Genomic DNA, 17,907 nt, shown 5'->3' on the forward strand with positions numbered 1-17,907 from the left:
GTTTGGTGGGTGTCTCTCTCTCTCTATCTGGAGCAATGTGTTCTGTTAGCATAAAGCATGCTGTTTGGTGTCTGTCTACTTTATCACTACATCCACCTCTCGGCCTGTCTCTCGGCCTGTCTCTCGGCCTGTCTCTCGGCCTGTCTCTCGGCCTGTCTCTCGGCCTGTCTCTCGGTCCGTGTCTCTTCGTCTCTTTCTATTTCTCTGATCACTCATCGTCTCTCCTTCTGTATGCGCGGTCATGTGTTCTCTCGGGCCTTCTCTTCTCTCTCTATCTTTCTCTCTGCACTCTCTCTCTCTCTCGCTCGCTCTCTGCATGACTGTGTGTGTTGTGTGTGTGTCTCTCTCTCGCTCGCTCGCTCTCTGCATGACTGTGTGTGTTGTGTGTCTCTCTCTCTCTCTCTCTCTCTCTCTCTCTGCATGACTGTGTGTGTTGTGTGTGTGTCTCTCTCTCTCTCTCTCTCTCTCTCTCTCTCTGCATGACTGTGTGTGTTGTGTCTCTCTCCTCTGGCCTGGTTCAGAGAAGCGCAGGAACAAGTTACAGGGCATGATGTCGGACTTCCCCCCCAAACCCTCCCCGCCCCCCTCTGTGTCGGGACAGTCTCGCTCCGGGGAAGGTAAGACAACACCCGCCCCCAAAACTCTCCCTGTCTTGCTGTACCAAATGGTCTACACTGTTCTGTATCGTTTCATGTTTTGCACGGACCCCAGGAAGATCCTCCAAAAAAACCCGCCAAATACCAAAGTAGCTAAATTGCTTCTCTCTCTCTCATCTAAAGGGATACTGCACTGAAGAGGTCATTGTTTTAGTATTGATAAAAGGAAGGGATGTGTTTTTGATCAGATGGTGGGTTAATGTAGCTGTTCTTCCTCCGCTCCTTCAGGTGGTTAATGTGGTCGTGAGTTTAGTATTGAGAGCTGTTCTTCCTCCGCTCCTTAACCTCTCTGGGGTATGTGGGACGCTAGCGTCCCACCCGCGGGACACGCTATTCAACAGCCAGTGAAATAGCAGGGCGGCAAATTCAAAACAACAAAAATCTCATAATTCAAATTTTTCAAACATACAACTATTATATCCCATTTTAAAGATACACTTCTCGTTAATCCAAGCACATTGTCTGATTTCAAAAAGGCTTTACGGTGAAAGCATAACATTAGATTATGTTAGGACAGCACCGAGACAAGAAAAACCACACAGCCATTTTCCAAGCAAGGAGAGGCATCACAAAAACCAGAAATACAGCTAAAATGAATCACTAACCTTTGATGATCTTCATCAGATGGTACTCATAGGACTTCATGTTACACAATACATGTATGTTTTGCACGATAAAGTTCATATTTCTATTTAAAAAAAAAATAATTACATTGGCGTGTAATGTTCAGAAATGTTTTGCCTCCCAAAACTTCCGGTGAATGAGCACATGAATTTACAGAAATACTCACCATAAACGTTGATAAAATATTCAATAGTTATTCAAAGAATTATAGATACACTTCTCCTTAATGCAACCGCTGTGTCAGATTTCAAAAAAGCTTTACGGCGAAAGCAAATTTTGCAATTATCTGAGTACAGCGCTCAGACAACAACAACAAGCAATACAGATACCCGCCATTTTGGAGTCAACTAAAATCAGAAATAGCATTATAAATATTCACTTACCTTTTATGATCTTCATCAGAATGCACTCCCAGGAATCCCAGTTCCTCGATAGTCCATAATTTATGTCCAAATACCTCCTTTTTGTTCGCGCGTTTAGTCCACTACTCCAAATGCAGGAAGCGCGTGCAAAATGTCACGACGAAAAGTCAAAAAAAGTTATATTTACGTTCGTAGAAACATGTCAAACGATGTTTACAATCAATCCTTAGGGTCTTTTTATCATACATCTTCGATAATATTCCAACCGGACAATAGCGTATTCATTACAGAGGAAAAAGAAGGAACGGCGCACCTGCGTAACCCCGCAGTAAACAACTCATTGGCCTCAGGCAGTCCACTTGTTGAGTCAGCTCTTATTCTCTCCCCAGTCACAGTAGAAGCATGAAACAACGTTCTAAAGACTATTGACATCTAGTGGAAGCCTTAGGAAGTGCAAAATGAACCCTAAGTCACTGTATACTGTATAAGCAATCACTTGAAAAACTACAAACCTCAGATCATTGGATTTTTCTCAGGTTTTTGCCTGCCATATGAGTTCTGTTATACTCACAGACATCATTCAAACAGTTTTAGAAACTTCAGAGTGTTTTCTATCCAAATCTACTAATAATATGCATATCCTACCTTCTGAGCCTGAGTAGCAGGCAGTTTACTACGGGCACGCCTTTCATCCGGACGTCAAAATACTGCCCCCTACCCTAGAGAAGTTAAGGTGGTTAATGTGGTAGTGAGTTTAGTATTGAGAGCTGTTCTTCCTCCGCTCCTTAAGGTGGCGCTCTGGGTTTTTCCTCTGACGTCTTCATCCTGGACGCCGTCGGGGGCGGAGACATGAACCTGGGAGAGCTGGCAGACCTCACCGTCGCCAACGACAACGACCTCACCGTGGATGTGAATACTTGAAAACACACACACACACACACACACACACACACACACACACACACACACACACACACACACACACACACACACACACACACACACACACACACACACACAAAACAGAGGGTGGGGGGGCTGAGAGAAGAAATTGGCTTAAACATGGCTTAAGCTATCTGAGGGACTCAAACATTATAACAAAATCAATGGGGGAGCCATGCAATGACATTTTGGGGAATTTTTAATTCTCCCTGACTGTCTAGTTTTCATTTTGGTGGTTGTTAGTTTTATAAATGTATTTATTTATTTTTTATTTCACCTTTATTTAACCAGGTAGGCTAGTTGAGAACAAGTTCTCATTTGCAACTGCGACCTGGCCAAGATAAAGCATAGCAATTCGACACATACAACAACACAAAGTTACACATGGAATAAAGAAAACATACAGTCAATAATACAGTAGAACAAAAGAAAACAAAAAGTCTATATACAGTGAGTGCAAATGAGGTAAGTTAAGGCAATAAATAGGCCATGGTGGCGAAATAATTACAATATAGCAATTAAACACTGGAATGGTAGATGTGTAGAAGATGAATGTGCAAGTAGAGATACTGGGGTGCAAAGGAGCAAGATAAATAAATAAATACAGTATGGGGATGAGTTAGGTAGATAGATGGGCTGTTTACAGATGGGCTATGTACAGGTGCAGTGATCTGTGAGCTGCTCTGACAGCTGGTGCTTAAAGCTAGTGAGGGAGATATGAGGCTCCAGCTTCAGAGATTTTTACAGTTCGTTCCAGTCATTGGCAGCAGAGAACTGGAAGGAAAGACGATCAAAGGAGGAATTGGCTTTGGGGGTGACCAGTGAGATATACCTGCTGGAGTGTGTGCTACGAGTGGGTGTTGCTATGGTGACCAGTGAGCTGAGATAAGGTGGGGCTTTACCTAGCAGAGACTTGTATATAACCTGTAGCCAGTGAGTTTGGCGACGAGTATGAAGCGAGGGCCAACCAACGAGAGCGTATAGGTCGCAATGGTGGGTAGTGTATGGGGCTTTGGTGACAAAACGGATGGCACTGTGATAGACTGCATCCAGTTTGTTGAGTAGAGTGTTGGAGGCTATTTTATAAATGACATCACCAAAGTCGAAGATCGGTAGGATAGTCAGTTTTATGAGGGTATGTTTGGCAGCATGAGTGAAGGATGCTTTGTTGCGATATAGGAAGCCGATTCTAGATTCAATTTTGGATTGGAGATGCTTAATGTGAGTCTGGAAGGAGAGTTTACAGTCTAACCAGACACCCAGGTATTTGTTGTTGTCCACATATTCTAAATCAGAGCCGTCCAGAGTAGTGATGCTGGACGGGCGAGCAGGTGCGGGCAGTGATCGATTGAATTGCATGCATTTAGTTTTACTTGCGTTTAAGAGCAGTTGGAGGCCCACGGAAGGAGAGTTGTATGGCATTGAAGCTCATCTGGAGGTTAGTTAACACAGTATCCAAAGAGGGGCCAGAAGTATACAGAATGGGGTCGTCTGCATAGAGGTGGATCAGAGAATCACCAGCAGCAAGAGCAACATCATTTATGTATACAGAGAAGAGAGTCGGCCCGAGAATTGAACCCTGTGGCACACCCATAGAGACTGCCAGAGGTCCGGACAACAGGCCCTCTGATTTGACACACTGAACTCTATCAGAGAAGTAGTTGGTAAACCAGGCGAGGCAATCATTTGAGAAACCAAAGCTGTCGAGTCTGCCAATAAGAATGTGGTGATTGACAGAGTCGAAAGCCTTGGCCAGGTCGATGAATACGGCTGCACAGTAATTTCTCTTATCGATGGCGGTTATGATGTCATTTAGGACCTTGAGCGTGGCTGAGGTGCACCCATGACCAGCTCTGAAACCAGATTGCATAGCGGGGAAGGTACAGTGGGATTCGAAATGGTCGGTAATCTGTTTGTTAACTTGGCTTTCGATACCCTTAGAAAGACAGGGTAGGATAGATATAGGTCTGTAGAGTGTCACTCTACTCAAACTCCCTTTGATTCCCAACAGCTTTCCAATCTTTGGGAATCTCAGACGATACGAAAGAGAGTTTGAACAGGCTAGTAATAGGGGTTGCAACAATTTCTGCAGATAATTTTAGAAAGAGAGGGTCCAGATTGTCTAGCCCGGCTGATTTGTATGGGTCCAGATTTTGCAGCTCTTTCGGAACATCAGCTATCTGGATTTGGGTGAAGGAGAAATGGTGGGGGCTTTGGCGGGTTGCTGTGGAGGGTGCCGGGCAGTTGACTGGGGTAGGGGGAGCCAGGTGGAAAACATGGCCAGCCGTAGAGAAATGCTTATTGAAATTCTCAATTATAGTGGATTTATCAGTGGTAACAGTGTTTCCTAGCCTCAGAGCAGTTGGCAACTGGGAGGAGGTGCTCTTATTCTCCATGGACTTTACAGTGTCCCAGAACTTTTTTGAGTTAGTACTACAGGATGCAAATTTCTGTTTGAAAAAGCTAGCCTTAGCTTTTCTAACTGCCTGTGTATATTTGTTCCTAACTTCCCTGAAAAGTTGCATATCACGGGGGCTATTCGATGCTAATGCAGAACGCCACAGGATGTTTTTGTGTTGGTCAAGGGCAGACAGGTCTGGAGTGAACCAAGGACTAAATCTATTCCTAGTTCTACATTTTTTGAGTGGGGCATGCTTATTTAAGATGGTGAGGAATGCACTTTTAAAGAATAGCCAGGCATCATCTACTGACGGGATGAGGTCAATGTCATTCCAGGATACCCCGGCCAGGTCGTGGATATCATAAGGTGAATGTACCAATTTGTAAGTCGCTCTGAATAAGAGCGTCTGCTAAATTACGTAAATGTAAAAATGTAAATGATAAGAAAGGCCTGCTCGCAGAAGTGTTTTAGTGAGCGTTTGACAGTGATGAGGGGTGGTCGTTTGGTCGCAGACCCATTACGGATGCAGGCAATGAGGCAGTGATCACTGAGATCTTGATTGAAAACAGCAGAGGTGTATTTGGAGGGCGAGTTAGTTAGGATGACATCTATGAGGGTGCCCGTGTTTACGGATTTGGGGTTGTACCTGGTAGGTTCATTGATCATTTGTGTGAGATTGAGGGCATCAAGCTTAGATTGTAGGATGGCCGGGGTGTTAAGCATGTCCCAGTTTAGGTCACCTAGTAGCACGAGCTCAGAAGATAGATGGGGGCAATCAATTCACATATGGTATCGAGGGCACAGCTGGGGGCAGAGGGAGGTCTATAGCAAGCGGCAACAGTGAGAGACTTGTTTCTGGAAAGGTGAATTTTTAGAAGTAGAAGCTCGAATTGTTTGGGTACAGACTTGGATAGTAATACAGGACTCTGCAGGCTATCTTTGCAGTAGATTGCAACACCGCCCCCTTTGGCAGTTCTATCTTGGTGGAAAATGTTATAGTTAGCGATGGAGATTTCAGGGTTTTTGGTGGTTTTCCTAAGCCAGGATTCAGACACGGCTAAGACATCCGGGTGTGCTAAAGCAGTGAGTAAAACAAACTTAGGGACTAGGCTTCTAATGTTAACATGCATGAAACCAAGGCTTTTACGGTTACAGAAGTCAACAAATGAGAACACCTGGGGAGTGGGAATGGAGCTAGGCACTGCAGGACCTGGATTAACCCACACATCACTAGAGGAACAGAGAAGTAGGATAAGGGTATGGCTAAAGGCTATACGAACTGGCCGTCTAGCACGTTCGGAACAGAGAGTAAAAGGAGCAGGTTTCTGGGCACGATAGCATAGATTCCAGGCATAATGTACAGACAAAGGTAAGGTAGGATGTGAGTACATTGGAGGTAAACCTAGGCCTTGAGTAATGATGAGAGAGATATAGTCTCTAGAGACGTTTAAACCAGGTGATGTCATCGCATATGTAGGAGGTGGAACAACATGGTTGGTTAAGGCATATTGAGCAGGGCTAGAGGCTCTACAGTGAAATAAGACAGTACTCACTAACCAGGACAGTAATGGACGAGGCATATTGATATTAGAGAGAGGCATGTGTAGCCAAGTGAACATATGGGTCCAGTGAGTGGTTGGGCTGACTGGGGACACGGCGATTCAGACAGTTAGCTTGTTAGCATCGGCCTGCTAACAGTTAGTAGGCCGGGGCTAAACAAGCTAGCAGTTAGCAGACCGGGACTGGCAATCTAGCAGTTAGCAGACCGGGTTAGCAAGCAAGCAGTTGGCAGACCGGGGCTAGCAGTTAGCAGAACGGGGCAAGCAAGCTAGCAGTTAACAGACCGGGGCTAGCAAGTTAGCCTTTGGGGAACGTCGCGATGGGGGTAAGTCTGTTTTTGCCTCTTCGTGCGGTGATGTCGATAGACCAGTCGTGGAATTAGTAGGGTTCCAAGTAGCTCTAGGTAGCTAGTAGGCCGCGGTTAGCAGAATGGGCCTTCAGCAGATGTCGCGCCTGAGGGGCCTGTTGGAATCCTCAGGCAGATTATGTTGGTATTCCAGTCGTAGAGGATCGGCGGGGTTCCGTGCCCCGTACCGGCAGTAGAAGGGGTCCGAATATTGTAGCCCAGGAGTGGGCTTCGGTGGTAACACAGGAGCCCTGGCCGGGCTAGCTTCAGGCTAATTGGTGCTTGCTCCGGGATGGAAACGCTAGCCAGGAGTAGTCACCCGGGATTGCGGTTAGCTAGTTGCGAAGATCCAGATGAAAATGTTCAGAGTTTGCGGTAGGAATCCGGGGATATGGGGGGAAAAAATAAAAAATTATAATAGGTCCGTTATGCTCTGGCTGGAGTCACGTTGTTCGAACTGGCGAGAGCTTTCCGAGCTAAAGGTTAGCTGATGACTGCTGCAATGGTTTGCTGACTGATAGCTGGTAGGTAGTTAGCTGGCTAGCTTCAGTTGAGGGATTCCAGATCTGAAGTAAATAGAAATACTTTAGAAAAAAACAGATCCACGCCACATTGGGTGAGGCGGGTTGCAGGAGAGGATTGAGGTTTAGGAAAATATTTTTAAAAGATACACGAAGAAAAAGATGTAAAAAGATATATACAAGGGACACGACAGGACAAAGACGTCTGACTGCTACGCCATCTTGGATTCACAGATTCATAAATATATAGCTCCATTATCTTTTATGTACCTGATATCAGTTTTTCGTCCCGCTGCTGCTAAATCAATACACTCACGAACACTCTGACACCTGTGTGCGTGTAGCTGCAGGATAACCGGGAGGAGTTCAAGAAGACGTGGAACCCTCGCTTCACGCTGCGTAGCCATTTTGATGCCATCAGAGCGTTGACGTTCCACCCCAGCCAGGCCGTTCTACTCACAGCCTCCGAGGACGGAACCCTGAAGCTGTGGAACCTCAACAAGGCCATACACTCCAAGAAGTAAGAGCCTAAGGAATAGCGGGACCATAACACGCCAATATCAGGGCCTGTGTTCAGAAAGTGTATCATAAAGTTGTCATGCTAACCTAGGATCAGGTCCCTCCTGTCTGTGTAATCTTATTAATTGTTATTTAAAGGGCAACAGATCCCAGATCAAGAACTCACTGCTACACTGAGATGCTTTATGAATACAGGCCTAGGAGTGGGAAAGAATCTGAATGTGGTCTGGTAGTTTGCTATAACACCGTGCTGTAATTTGTAAATAGATTTTGGTCTTTGCCTCCACAGAAATGCAACGCTGGACGTTGAACCCATCTACACCTTCAGAGCCCACAGGTGATCTCAGACCACTCGCGTGCGCACCCACGCGGGACGCATGCACGCACGCAAACACATTTGTTGCAACTATCACGTGTTTTGGTGTGTTTCTGGGTATAATAGCTACTCTTTGTGTAATTGTGTGTGCGTACAGTGGTGCAGTTCTGTCTCTGGCAATGGGAGAGGACGGAGATTCGTGCTACAGCGGGGGTCTGGACGGAACCGTGCGCTGCTGGAAGATCCCTGACATCAACGTGGATCCCTACGACAACTACGGTCAGTCCCTGACCCCTGTCTGACCCCTCTATCACCTTTCACCTCCGGTCAACCAGTCAGAACTAGCCAGGTTTATCCCCAGCTAACGTATTCAGCTCTGAGTCAGTGGATTGCACATGATCATCTCCATGTAAACAGATTGACTGAAATTAGGCCTGTGACGGCCATGGAATTTTTGGAGGGAGGTTATTGGTCAGCCAAATGACCGCGGTCACCGGTCGTTGCCTAGGCCAGGGGTTTTCAAACTTTTCTTGCCCAGGGAACCCCGCCCAGTCAAACCGGTGACCCAAGGACCCCCGTATTAAAGGGATAGTTCGAGATTTTGGCAATGAATTCATGAATCTACATACTTCCCCAGAGTTGTATGAACGGGAACAGCTAGCATGCTAACTGTTCCTGTAGACATCGTCATTGAGCTAACGCTAGTTACCATTGGCTCGTGAAACTGTCTAAGAGACATAAAAATGGTATCCACAATGGTATTCTGTTGTAGCTAGCGATATTCATTAAAAAAAATATTATTTTACACATAACAAAATCCCTCCTAAAAGAAAATCACGGACCCCCTAGAGGGGCCGCGGACCCCAATTTGAAAAGCCCTGGCCTAGGCAACTGAAGACTCGTTTGCTACAACACCTTGCTTGTTTCAGCAAGGAGCAACACCGTTTCATCCCGTTGTAGAATCCATTTGTGTGTGTGTTTTCTTTGTTGTGTAGACCCGGGCATAGAGAGCAGTGTGTTGTTGGGTCATGAGGACTCAGTGTGGAGTCTGACGTACTCTGCCACCCATCATCGCCTGGCCTCCTGCTCTGCAGATGGGACCGTTCGCATCTGGGACCCACAGAACGCTGCCCCCTGTCTCTCCGTCTTCAACAAGGAGAAAGGTGAGCATGTGTGTGTGTGTGTGTGTGTGTGTGTGTGTGTGTGTGTGTGTGTGTGTGTGTTATATCTCAACTCTCTCATCCCCCCTCCCTCAGAACACGGAACGCCCACCTCGGTGGCCTTTGTGAACTCTGACCCCGACCAGGCAGTGGTGTCATTCGACGGCGGCGAGACGCTGCTCTATGACCTCAATACAGAGCAGAGCATCATGGTCCTGGATACCGGGACTAAGGACGGTGAGTCCTAGGGCCTGTTCTAATACCGTCAGAATGTTTCCTGTGGCCTGGTTGGGCTAGCGGTAATGCCACAGCCTCTGGCACACGTGTACGGTGTTGGCTAGGGGTGTAATGGTTCACCGCTACCTATTGCGGTTTTAGGGTCACGGTTCAATTACATTTCGGTACAGCGGGAAAATGAAATGCAATTCACAATGTTTAGCATTCACAATTTTTCTTGGCATTGTCTGCTGTGAGAGGATTTTTATGTTGGGCCTCTCAAGTTTACACTGATGCTGCGTTTGTAACCATGTGGGAGGTGGGAATTTACCAGTTCCCACCTCCCACAGAGGTTGTAGATACCAGTTGGATGCATTCATGTGATTTGAACTCGTTGAGAAACGGCGATTGGCTAATGACCAACAAGCTGCGTAAACCATAAACTAAAAGTACAGCTATCAGCTTTTTATATCTTATTTTGTTGTTGCAATTAACTGCCGAAAATGCTGTTATAGAGGCCATTTCCTTAGTAGATGATGTCAGAGGTGGAGAAGTGGGTGCTCAGAATGATAGACGAGTTTCCCACTAGTAATTAATTACCAGTTCGATGGCCATTCAAGTGGATTTTTCCCAGTCGTATGTGGTAAATTCCCACATCCCACATGGTCACGAATGCACCATGACATTGCCTCCTTCAGTGCCAGATACGCACTTGTGACTCTCATAAAGGGGCGTGTCTGTAGCACATCTCCCACTCCGGGGTAATGTGATGGACTGTCACTTAAGCAGGCGCAACACAGGATGCATTGGCCAATTCATTGAAAACTTTGGCTTTGGCTTGCTTATATAGAGCGGGGTACTAGTTGTTTGCTGAAATGGATGCAAGAGGGAAGTTCGTAGCGTGGCTCGAGCACTTTCACGAGGTGCTGAAACACCCTATTCTCAATCACGGAGAATGGACACATATCCACTGCTATGAACCAAAGACTATAAAGAATATTTACATAGCCTACCTATCGCTCTTGTATTTTCTTTGGCCCGGTCAGAATCAGCTGCCAAGGGCTGCTGGGTAGACGATGTTGTGTTGTTTCTTTGCGTTTCCGTCTTGCGCTGGTATACTAGGGTGATGTCGGCGTAAATGTGTCAACATATTTGAGGTGTTGGCAGCTGCATAGGCAGTTCTCATTGCACGTGGCGACATACTGTTAACGTTTTATCCACAACTCTCTGTCCATCGCCGTTGGAATCTACTGGGAAACCAACATTTTCCCAAACTGGAGATTTAAACAACGATGGGAGTATCCTCACAAAATGACAGTTTTAAAATGTGGCAATTAAGATTAGAATTTTGATTACAATGCGCAAAAAATAGCCTCTAGTTTTAACGGAATGACCTAAATTGTTTTACTCAAGATGCATAGGCCTACAATGCAGCATCGGCATAGCCTATAAGACGAGTGTTTTTATTTAGTAAATATGTCTTTTTTTTATGTATTCATCTTGAGGTACCTGAACGGTTCGGTACGAATATGTGTACCCTTATACCCCTAGTCGGCATAAGTTCAAATCAGGCATACTGCCCCATCTTTCCCCACTCTCATCCTGTCTCTGTTCAAAAAATATGAAAATACCTTCATATATATATATATATAGAAAAAATGCATCCTTCTGTGTCTTCCTTCCTTGAGAGGAGCCAGTAGGATCTCCCTCTACTGATCTGTATGTGTCTGTGAGCTGATCTGTGTGTGTGTGTCGCCCCCTGCAGGCAGTGAGCTGATTAACTGTGTGGTCAGCCACCCCTCGGAGCCCATCTCCATCACCGCACACGAAAACCGCACTATCCGTTATCTCGACAACAAGACAGGTCAGCCCCTGTCCACTGCTAAATCCTACCTTTATGTAACTACGCCAGAATTAGGCCTCGTGCTTGATCTGTTTTATCTGGGTCGAACTAGCCCATAGCTCCAAAACTTGCTTTTACCATTTGATTTAATTCAATTCAATGTAATGCCCACTTGCGTGTGTTACCAGGTAAAGTGATCCACTCCATGGTGGCACACCTGGATGCTGTCACCTGTCTGACCACGGACCCCAAAGGCACTTACCTCATCTCTGGCAGTGAGTACCAGTAATCCAGTTTCCAGTTTCTTAAAGGGCTGCAATGTTTAGATTTTTTTCCCTAGCACTACACACCCGATTCCGCTAATCAAATGTTTGATGATGAGTTGATTAGTCGTGGAATCATGTGTGTAGTGTAGTGCTAGGGCAAAAATAAAAACGTGCACCCCTTTGAGTCCCCAGGACCAGGATTAGGAAACACTGCTTCTAACCTCACCGTGTGATTCCGCTGTACTGTAACTGTGCTCTCCGCTTCCCCCTGCAGGCCATGACTGTTCGGTGCGTCTGTGGATGCTGGACAACAGGACGTGTGTGCAGGAGATCACGGCCCACAGGAAGAAGCACGACGAGGCCATTCACGACGTGGCCTTCCACCCCTCGCAGCCCTTCATCGCCTCGGCTGGCGCCGACGCACTCGCCAAGATCTTCGTCTGAGAGGAGGCACAGACAGGGACTCACCATCATCCTCACTGGTACAGAGAGAGAGAGAGAGAGAGAGAGAGAGAGAGAGAGAAAGTGCTTTATCTTACAATCTGTTAGTTGAGTTTCTTTACAGTTTCTACTTATATGAACTTGTCCCTTCTTTTCATTACAGCCCGACTAACACAACTTGGCCAGAGGAGAGTGATGACTACAATGGACAAACCTCATACACAATTCCACATTCACAGTTACACACGTACACATCCAATGACATACACACACAAAACTGTTGTCCTGCACCCCACTGGCTGGGTCATCGCCACAGGACACTATTACCCACAGTTCTCTAGACGATCCCATGATGCCTCGGTAACTTGTTGCAATACTAACCATACTGCTTTTCTAACGACTAAATCGGAACTGCTCGGTTTATTAGGTCAGTTTACTACACTACGATACTCTCATTAATTTCTACTTTTACAGTCCACTTTTGGTTATTATAAGACAATGTGTGTTGACTTGGATCACTACGCATGCTGATGCAGCACCTGCTATGACTAGTGACGCACACAGGTTCACTTTCAGTTTGAAACCTTTTTTTTTTAAGAGATAAGAAGCTTAGCTCACCAGTTGCTAACCCACGTAAGTACCTAACTACAGTAGAGTCCAGTACCCACCCAGTGATGGCAGTAGCAATTGTCTGCCGCACCACAGTGTGGGGGGAACAATGCATTTCATTCCAAAGACTTCTGAGGGTTTTTGTATCTTTTGGGGACGCCTCCTAACCGGTGTTGGAGAAACGGCTTTAATATCAGCCTCATCGCCAGGATACTAAGTCTGAGTGTTTGTGTGTCCGGTATTGTACGGTCATCCATTTCAGCAGAAACGTGTGTTTGTGTTTGTTGCACTTGTTTAATCTTGGTGCTAAGACCTCATCAGTCCGAGTCTGAATCAGGGACCTGTTTTCATTCAAGGTGTGTGTGTGTGTGTGTGTGTGTGTGTGTGTGTGTGTGTGTGTGTGTGTGTGTGTGTGTGTGTGTGTGTGTGTGTGTGTGTGTGTGTGTGGGTGTGTGGGTGGGTCCTGTTCGTCTCTCACTGGGATATTTATCATCAACAGTAGCATGATATAGCTTGTATCATCACTCTCCAGCCGTGCCAACATTTTGTGTTGAGATACTGTATGGGCAATTTGTATCTCATAGGAAACTAACACGCTATAACACGCTATGCTAAGCAGACACTTTTCTACTGGTTTCTTTTTATATATAGTGTGTGTGTGTGTGTGTGTGCAGTTTTGCCATTTCATCAGGACAGCTGGTTTGTGAAAGAGTATGTGGAGAAGACAGGAGTAATTTAATGTTGATGCCACAGTAGAGCCCTCTGACTGAAACGGTGGATATTACCAGAAAGTGGCGTCCTGTATTCTCTCTATGTTCCTTAAGTCGGCATCAAGTCACAATGGTCCTTGGAAACAATGTTATTATCGAATGAAATGACTGTTGTTGATTAGGTTTCTGGGGGGGGGGGGTTGCACTGAATTGCCCAGAGTGCTCATAGTGGGCAACTGGTGCCTCTCTCCCGTGACAACGGATCCAGCAGGAGAAATTTCCCCCCAGGATATGGGAACAAAAGCCACCTAAAGAGCCCCCCTTCCTCTCCCTTTCCCCTTTGGAGAGGAAGCAAGAACAAACACTACCTGAACCCCCAAGCCCCTTTACATTGGCCTCCGACAAAGACTGAATTTAGACAGGGCTGGTGACTGTTCACCAAGCGATCACTTTGTGCTTGGATTATTGTGGAGCTGTTTTTCCTGGAAGGGGTAACAAGGTTGGACAAAGAGCGGAGCCTTGGGCGTCCACTGAAGACTGACATGTAGGTCAGAGATCAGGGGTGATGTCGTTGGGGAGCCGGCCTCCTGGATCCTTCAAGTTTATTTTTGAACTTTCCGGGGTGGAACATAGGCGGGGGGAGCCCTGAGGGCAGATCTCTGGCTGTGGAAACATGGTTCCACCAGGCCAGGGCAGAGCAGGGCATGGCAGTAAAGATTGAATGGTCCAGTAGCACCATGTCAATCAGTAACTGGCCCCGAGCTGCCCCCAAACCTACTAATCAAGCCCTAGTACATACGCCAGAGGGAGGGGGTACAACTCTTCCCAAACCACTGATACCAGATCGGGTATTTTTTCATCCCCTTAATGGTTAAAGTCAGCATTGGGGTTAGGGTAATCGAATCCTAGATCTGTCAACTTTAACCAAGAGCGCCTACATGCAACAGGGTCACTACAGGGGTCAGAGAATCAAAGATTGCTGGTAAAAATGACTGAGAGGTCAACATTTCTCTCCACTGTAAGACCTTATGGAAAACCACTCTCTCTGGTCAGACAGGTTTCTGTGGGCTTGGTTTAGTTCATGTCAGCTTCATGTGTTTGCTTTTACATGATGGTTTCAGATGTATTGAATTTGATGAGGCAGAGAGGATGCCTAAGTGCTACTTACTGTAGCACACTGTGCTGTAATGCTTTGTTGTTGAGAGGATAACTATAGTACGCAGTTGTCAATCATCCAGCTGACGGTATCACCCACCTCTTGGAAGTCCGGTGGCCATTTTTTTGTGTAACAGTGCATCCACTCCCAACAATGTTATAGCTTCCATATGAAGTGCAGTCTAGTGACACACGAACTAACAGTTGGCTATAGGCTGCACTACATCAGCTGCACTAGACCCCAAGACTAGACCAAGAGGTTACCTGGAGCCCGTATGTGTCTTAATGTGGCTGTGGAAACCATGGCCCAGTTTCCCAAAAGCGTCTTAAAGAGCGACTGCCCCTAAAAAAAAAGCAACTTATCGTTTTGAAAATAGCCTATGTAGCATCGGTGTGAGTCAGAAGCATTTATTCTACTGTCAAAATTGACTACAAAGTGTAAATAGGATAATTTTGGTTATAAAGTCAGTCTCGTCCAAAACTGAGATTTGTGAGATAGGGAAAAAATTGTATTTCACGGAATGAAAGGTATATTAACAGTTTTCCATAGGTTGGGTTTATTTGAATCCGTCCCACAGTTGGCTGCACCCAAATAATCATCAATTCTGAGTGCAGCTGCACATGACCCAATGTAATGTTCATGATCAATTTGGTTTAACTTTTGATATCCCTATGGGACACGTTAGGGACCATCAGTAAATTACACAATGTACATGGGACAATATTTTAAATGCTCAAACCAACTATACAATGCAGAAAACCAACTATAAATCATATAGCAATATTGAAAGCAATTAATGAGACACCTAAAAGATTTGCAACATGAAAATATTGTCCCATTTACATTGTGTAATTTATTGACGTCCCAAACTATCCCCTGAGATAAGCTATCCAAAGTTAAACTAATTTTGCCACGGTCGCATACCAGCTGAAGCTTGCTAAACGCTTTGGCTAACTCTTCCCTCCTGTGAACACGCACAAGAGACACTCACATCAAACCTCACCCCGAAACCAACTCGCGGTTTGAATTCAGTCCTGGCCGCTAGCATTTACTAATGGACCGAATCTAAAACGAGGACAAATCAGGAAGTACAGTTGCATATGTTCATCGTTAGAATCTTCATAGGAGCATCGTTAAATCTCCAAGCTGTTTCCCAAAACCATTACTAAAGTTGCATTTGAAAACGCTTGTTATTTTCCCGACTGCCTCAGAACAGCGAAGTGTGTCGTTAGATGCTTTAAAAAAAAATGTTATACTCATCCTGGTCACTTTATACACAGAACAGAAGATCTCAGCTAAACAGAATTCGAGATGTTTATCTGTCTCTCTGTGAACGCAGATAACTTCAGAACAAAGTTGCCAGTGGCTTTTGAGTTCTCTGCGATTGAAAAAGGTTTATAAAGGCTACATACATAGGCCTGTTTATTTAAATCATATTGAAATCAATTTCATGTTCAATCAATTGAGTTCTATTTAGCTGGCTAGTCTACTGTCTGCAATTTTTGCCTCAATATATTTCATGTGTAATGTGCGCAATGATATGCCAAATCTGTGATTTGTGCATTATTATTGGTTAAGCATTAGAATAAACCACCTCAATATTTGCAGCCATTTGGTGACCATCTCTCTAGGAGCTGATCCGTTGTCAGTATTGTGAAATAATCATGTTAAGGTAAGATATGAATAGAGAAAGCAGCCTTTCTTTTTATCCTATAGGTATCGACACATGCTCTAACGACGCACTTGGCGAACGTTCTTTCTGCGTGGCGTTTTGGGAAACGCATGTTACATCTTCGCCGTTGTAGGAACGATGCACTGTTTAAAATACTTGTACGCCTAAATTCCATCGCTATCGGGAAACCGAGCCCTGAAGCGTCTCACTGGTGTTTCTCCTCCCTTCAGGTAAATATTAAGACTGCATGAGTGTGTTGGACGAACTCTGCACTCCGTGTCTGTGTGTCAGTCAGAGTCCACATGTACGTCTGCAGCATTGAGCTATAGACTGGTCCTGATACGCTCAAATATGTCGGTCATCTGAGAACAGACAAATCAATGTGAAAAATCCAAAAAAGCGAGAGGAAAATGGATATGACTGTAAATGATAGAAGACTAGAGCAACCATTATCTGATTTACATGTCCATTCTCATTTTTTATTTGTTGCTTTTTTCCCCTTTGATTATAATTATTATCTAAGAATACTGTAGTATCATCAGTGAAATCTTTCTTCTTTGCTAGGCTTAGAATTTGCTTGTGATTGATAATGACAATGTATACCTTGTAAAAAACTAAACGGTTAACAAATCAGAAAAAAACTAACAAAAACAAAAAAACATCAAAAAGTGATCAGCCCGAGGCCAAGGTAAAGGACTCTTGTTTCTTTGTGTTTTTATTTTTTTAATAGCAACTTATCACTGTGTGATATTTTGTACATCATATTAAGCTGTATTCAAACAATTTCCTCTAACTACAAGGGATAAGAGACCTGCTTTTTATTGAGTTTGTTTTATTATATATATTTTTGGAACTGCATTCTAGCTTGTATCAAATTACAGATTTTCCTTCTCTTTACTTTGCGGGTCTCGTGTTATGTCATTAAAGAAGAAAAATACAAAAAATTCTAATAAAATAACGATTTTGTACAGTGAATTGAGAGCAGTGTTGTCATTCATTGTATCATGACAACTGTAATTTATTACTGTATTACTACATATTAATTATCAACTTAATGATACATGTTTTTTTTATTTATGTTATTATTATTTTTTATTTATCTAAAAAAAAAATATATATATATATATATATATATATTTTAACCTCTTTTTCAATTACGATCTTGTCTCATCGCTGCAACTCCCCAACGGGCTTGGGAGATGTGAAGGTCGAGTCATGCGTCCTTCGAAACATGACCCGCCAAACCGCGCTCCCTAAAACCCGCTCGCCAGCTGCACCAATGTGTCAGAGGAAACACTGTTCAACTGACGACCGCAGTCAGCCTGCAGGCGCCCCCTTTAAAAGCTTGTTATATTAAATGTAGTGCTCTTTTAATGTACTGTAGACCACATGGAAAATAAAACAAATGTATGACTAAGGACAAGTTAAAATGCCAAAATTCAGCATTTTGACATGTCCTTCTGTGCACCCTCTGAGACTTCTAGGAAGATTTAAAGCCACTTAACCCCAACATTTCTCCAAGTTTTCCCCATTATTGTAAAGCCCTAGTTATTTTTGTTGCTTTGGCAAAGTCATTTCTAAAGATTA

At 44.6% G+C, this 17,907-nt stretch overlaps 1 protein-coding gene across 1 annotated transcript in view; it reads left to right on the plus strand.

Moving 5' to 3' along the window:
- LOC123729258 (striatin-4) overlaps positions 1–17,295 on the plus strand; it is a 32,630-nt gene extending 15,335 nt beyond the window's left edge. The window contains exons 8-18 of the mRNA XM_045703552.1: positions 522–617; positions 2,433–2,551; positions 7,757–7,932; positions 8,221–8,268; positions 8,405–8,526; positions 9,243–9,410; positions 9,504–9,644; positions 11,389–11,487; positions 11,655–11,741; positions 12,007–12,214; positions 12,337–17,295. Coding sequence (XP_045559508.1) covers positions 522–617; positions 2,433–2,551; positions 7,757–7,932; positions 8,221–8,268; positions 8,405–8,526; positions 9,243–9,410; positions 9,504–9,644; positions 11,389–11,487; positions 11,655–11,741; positions 12,007–12,176 — 1,226 coding nt within the window. The 3' untranslated portion in view covers positions 12,177–12,214; positions 12,337–17,295. The remainder of the gene's footprint in view (positions 1–521; positions 618–2,432; positions 2,552–7,756; positions 7,933–8,220; positions 8,269–8,404; positions 8,527–9,242; positions 9,411–9,503; positions 9,645–11,388; positions 11,488–11,654; positions 11,742–12,006; positions 12,215–12,336) is intronic.
- Positions 17,296–17,907: the final 612 nt, after the last annotated feature.

Source organism: Salmo salar, chromosome ssa20 (assembly GCF_905237065.1).
Source record: "Salmo salar chromosome ssa20, Ssal_v3.1, whole genome shotgun sequence".
In the NCBI taxonomy this organism is placed as follows: domain Eukaryota; kingdom Metazoa; phylum Chordata; class Actinopteri; order Salmoniformes; family Salmonidae; genus Salmo; species Salmo salar.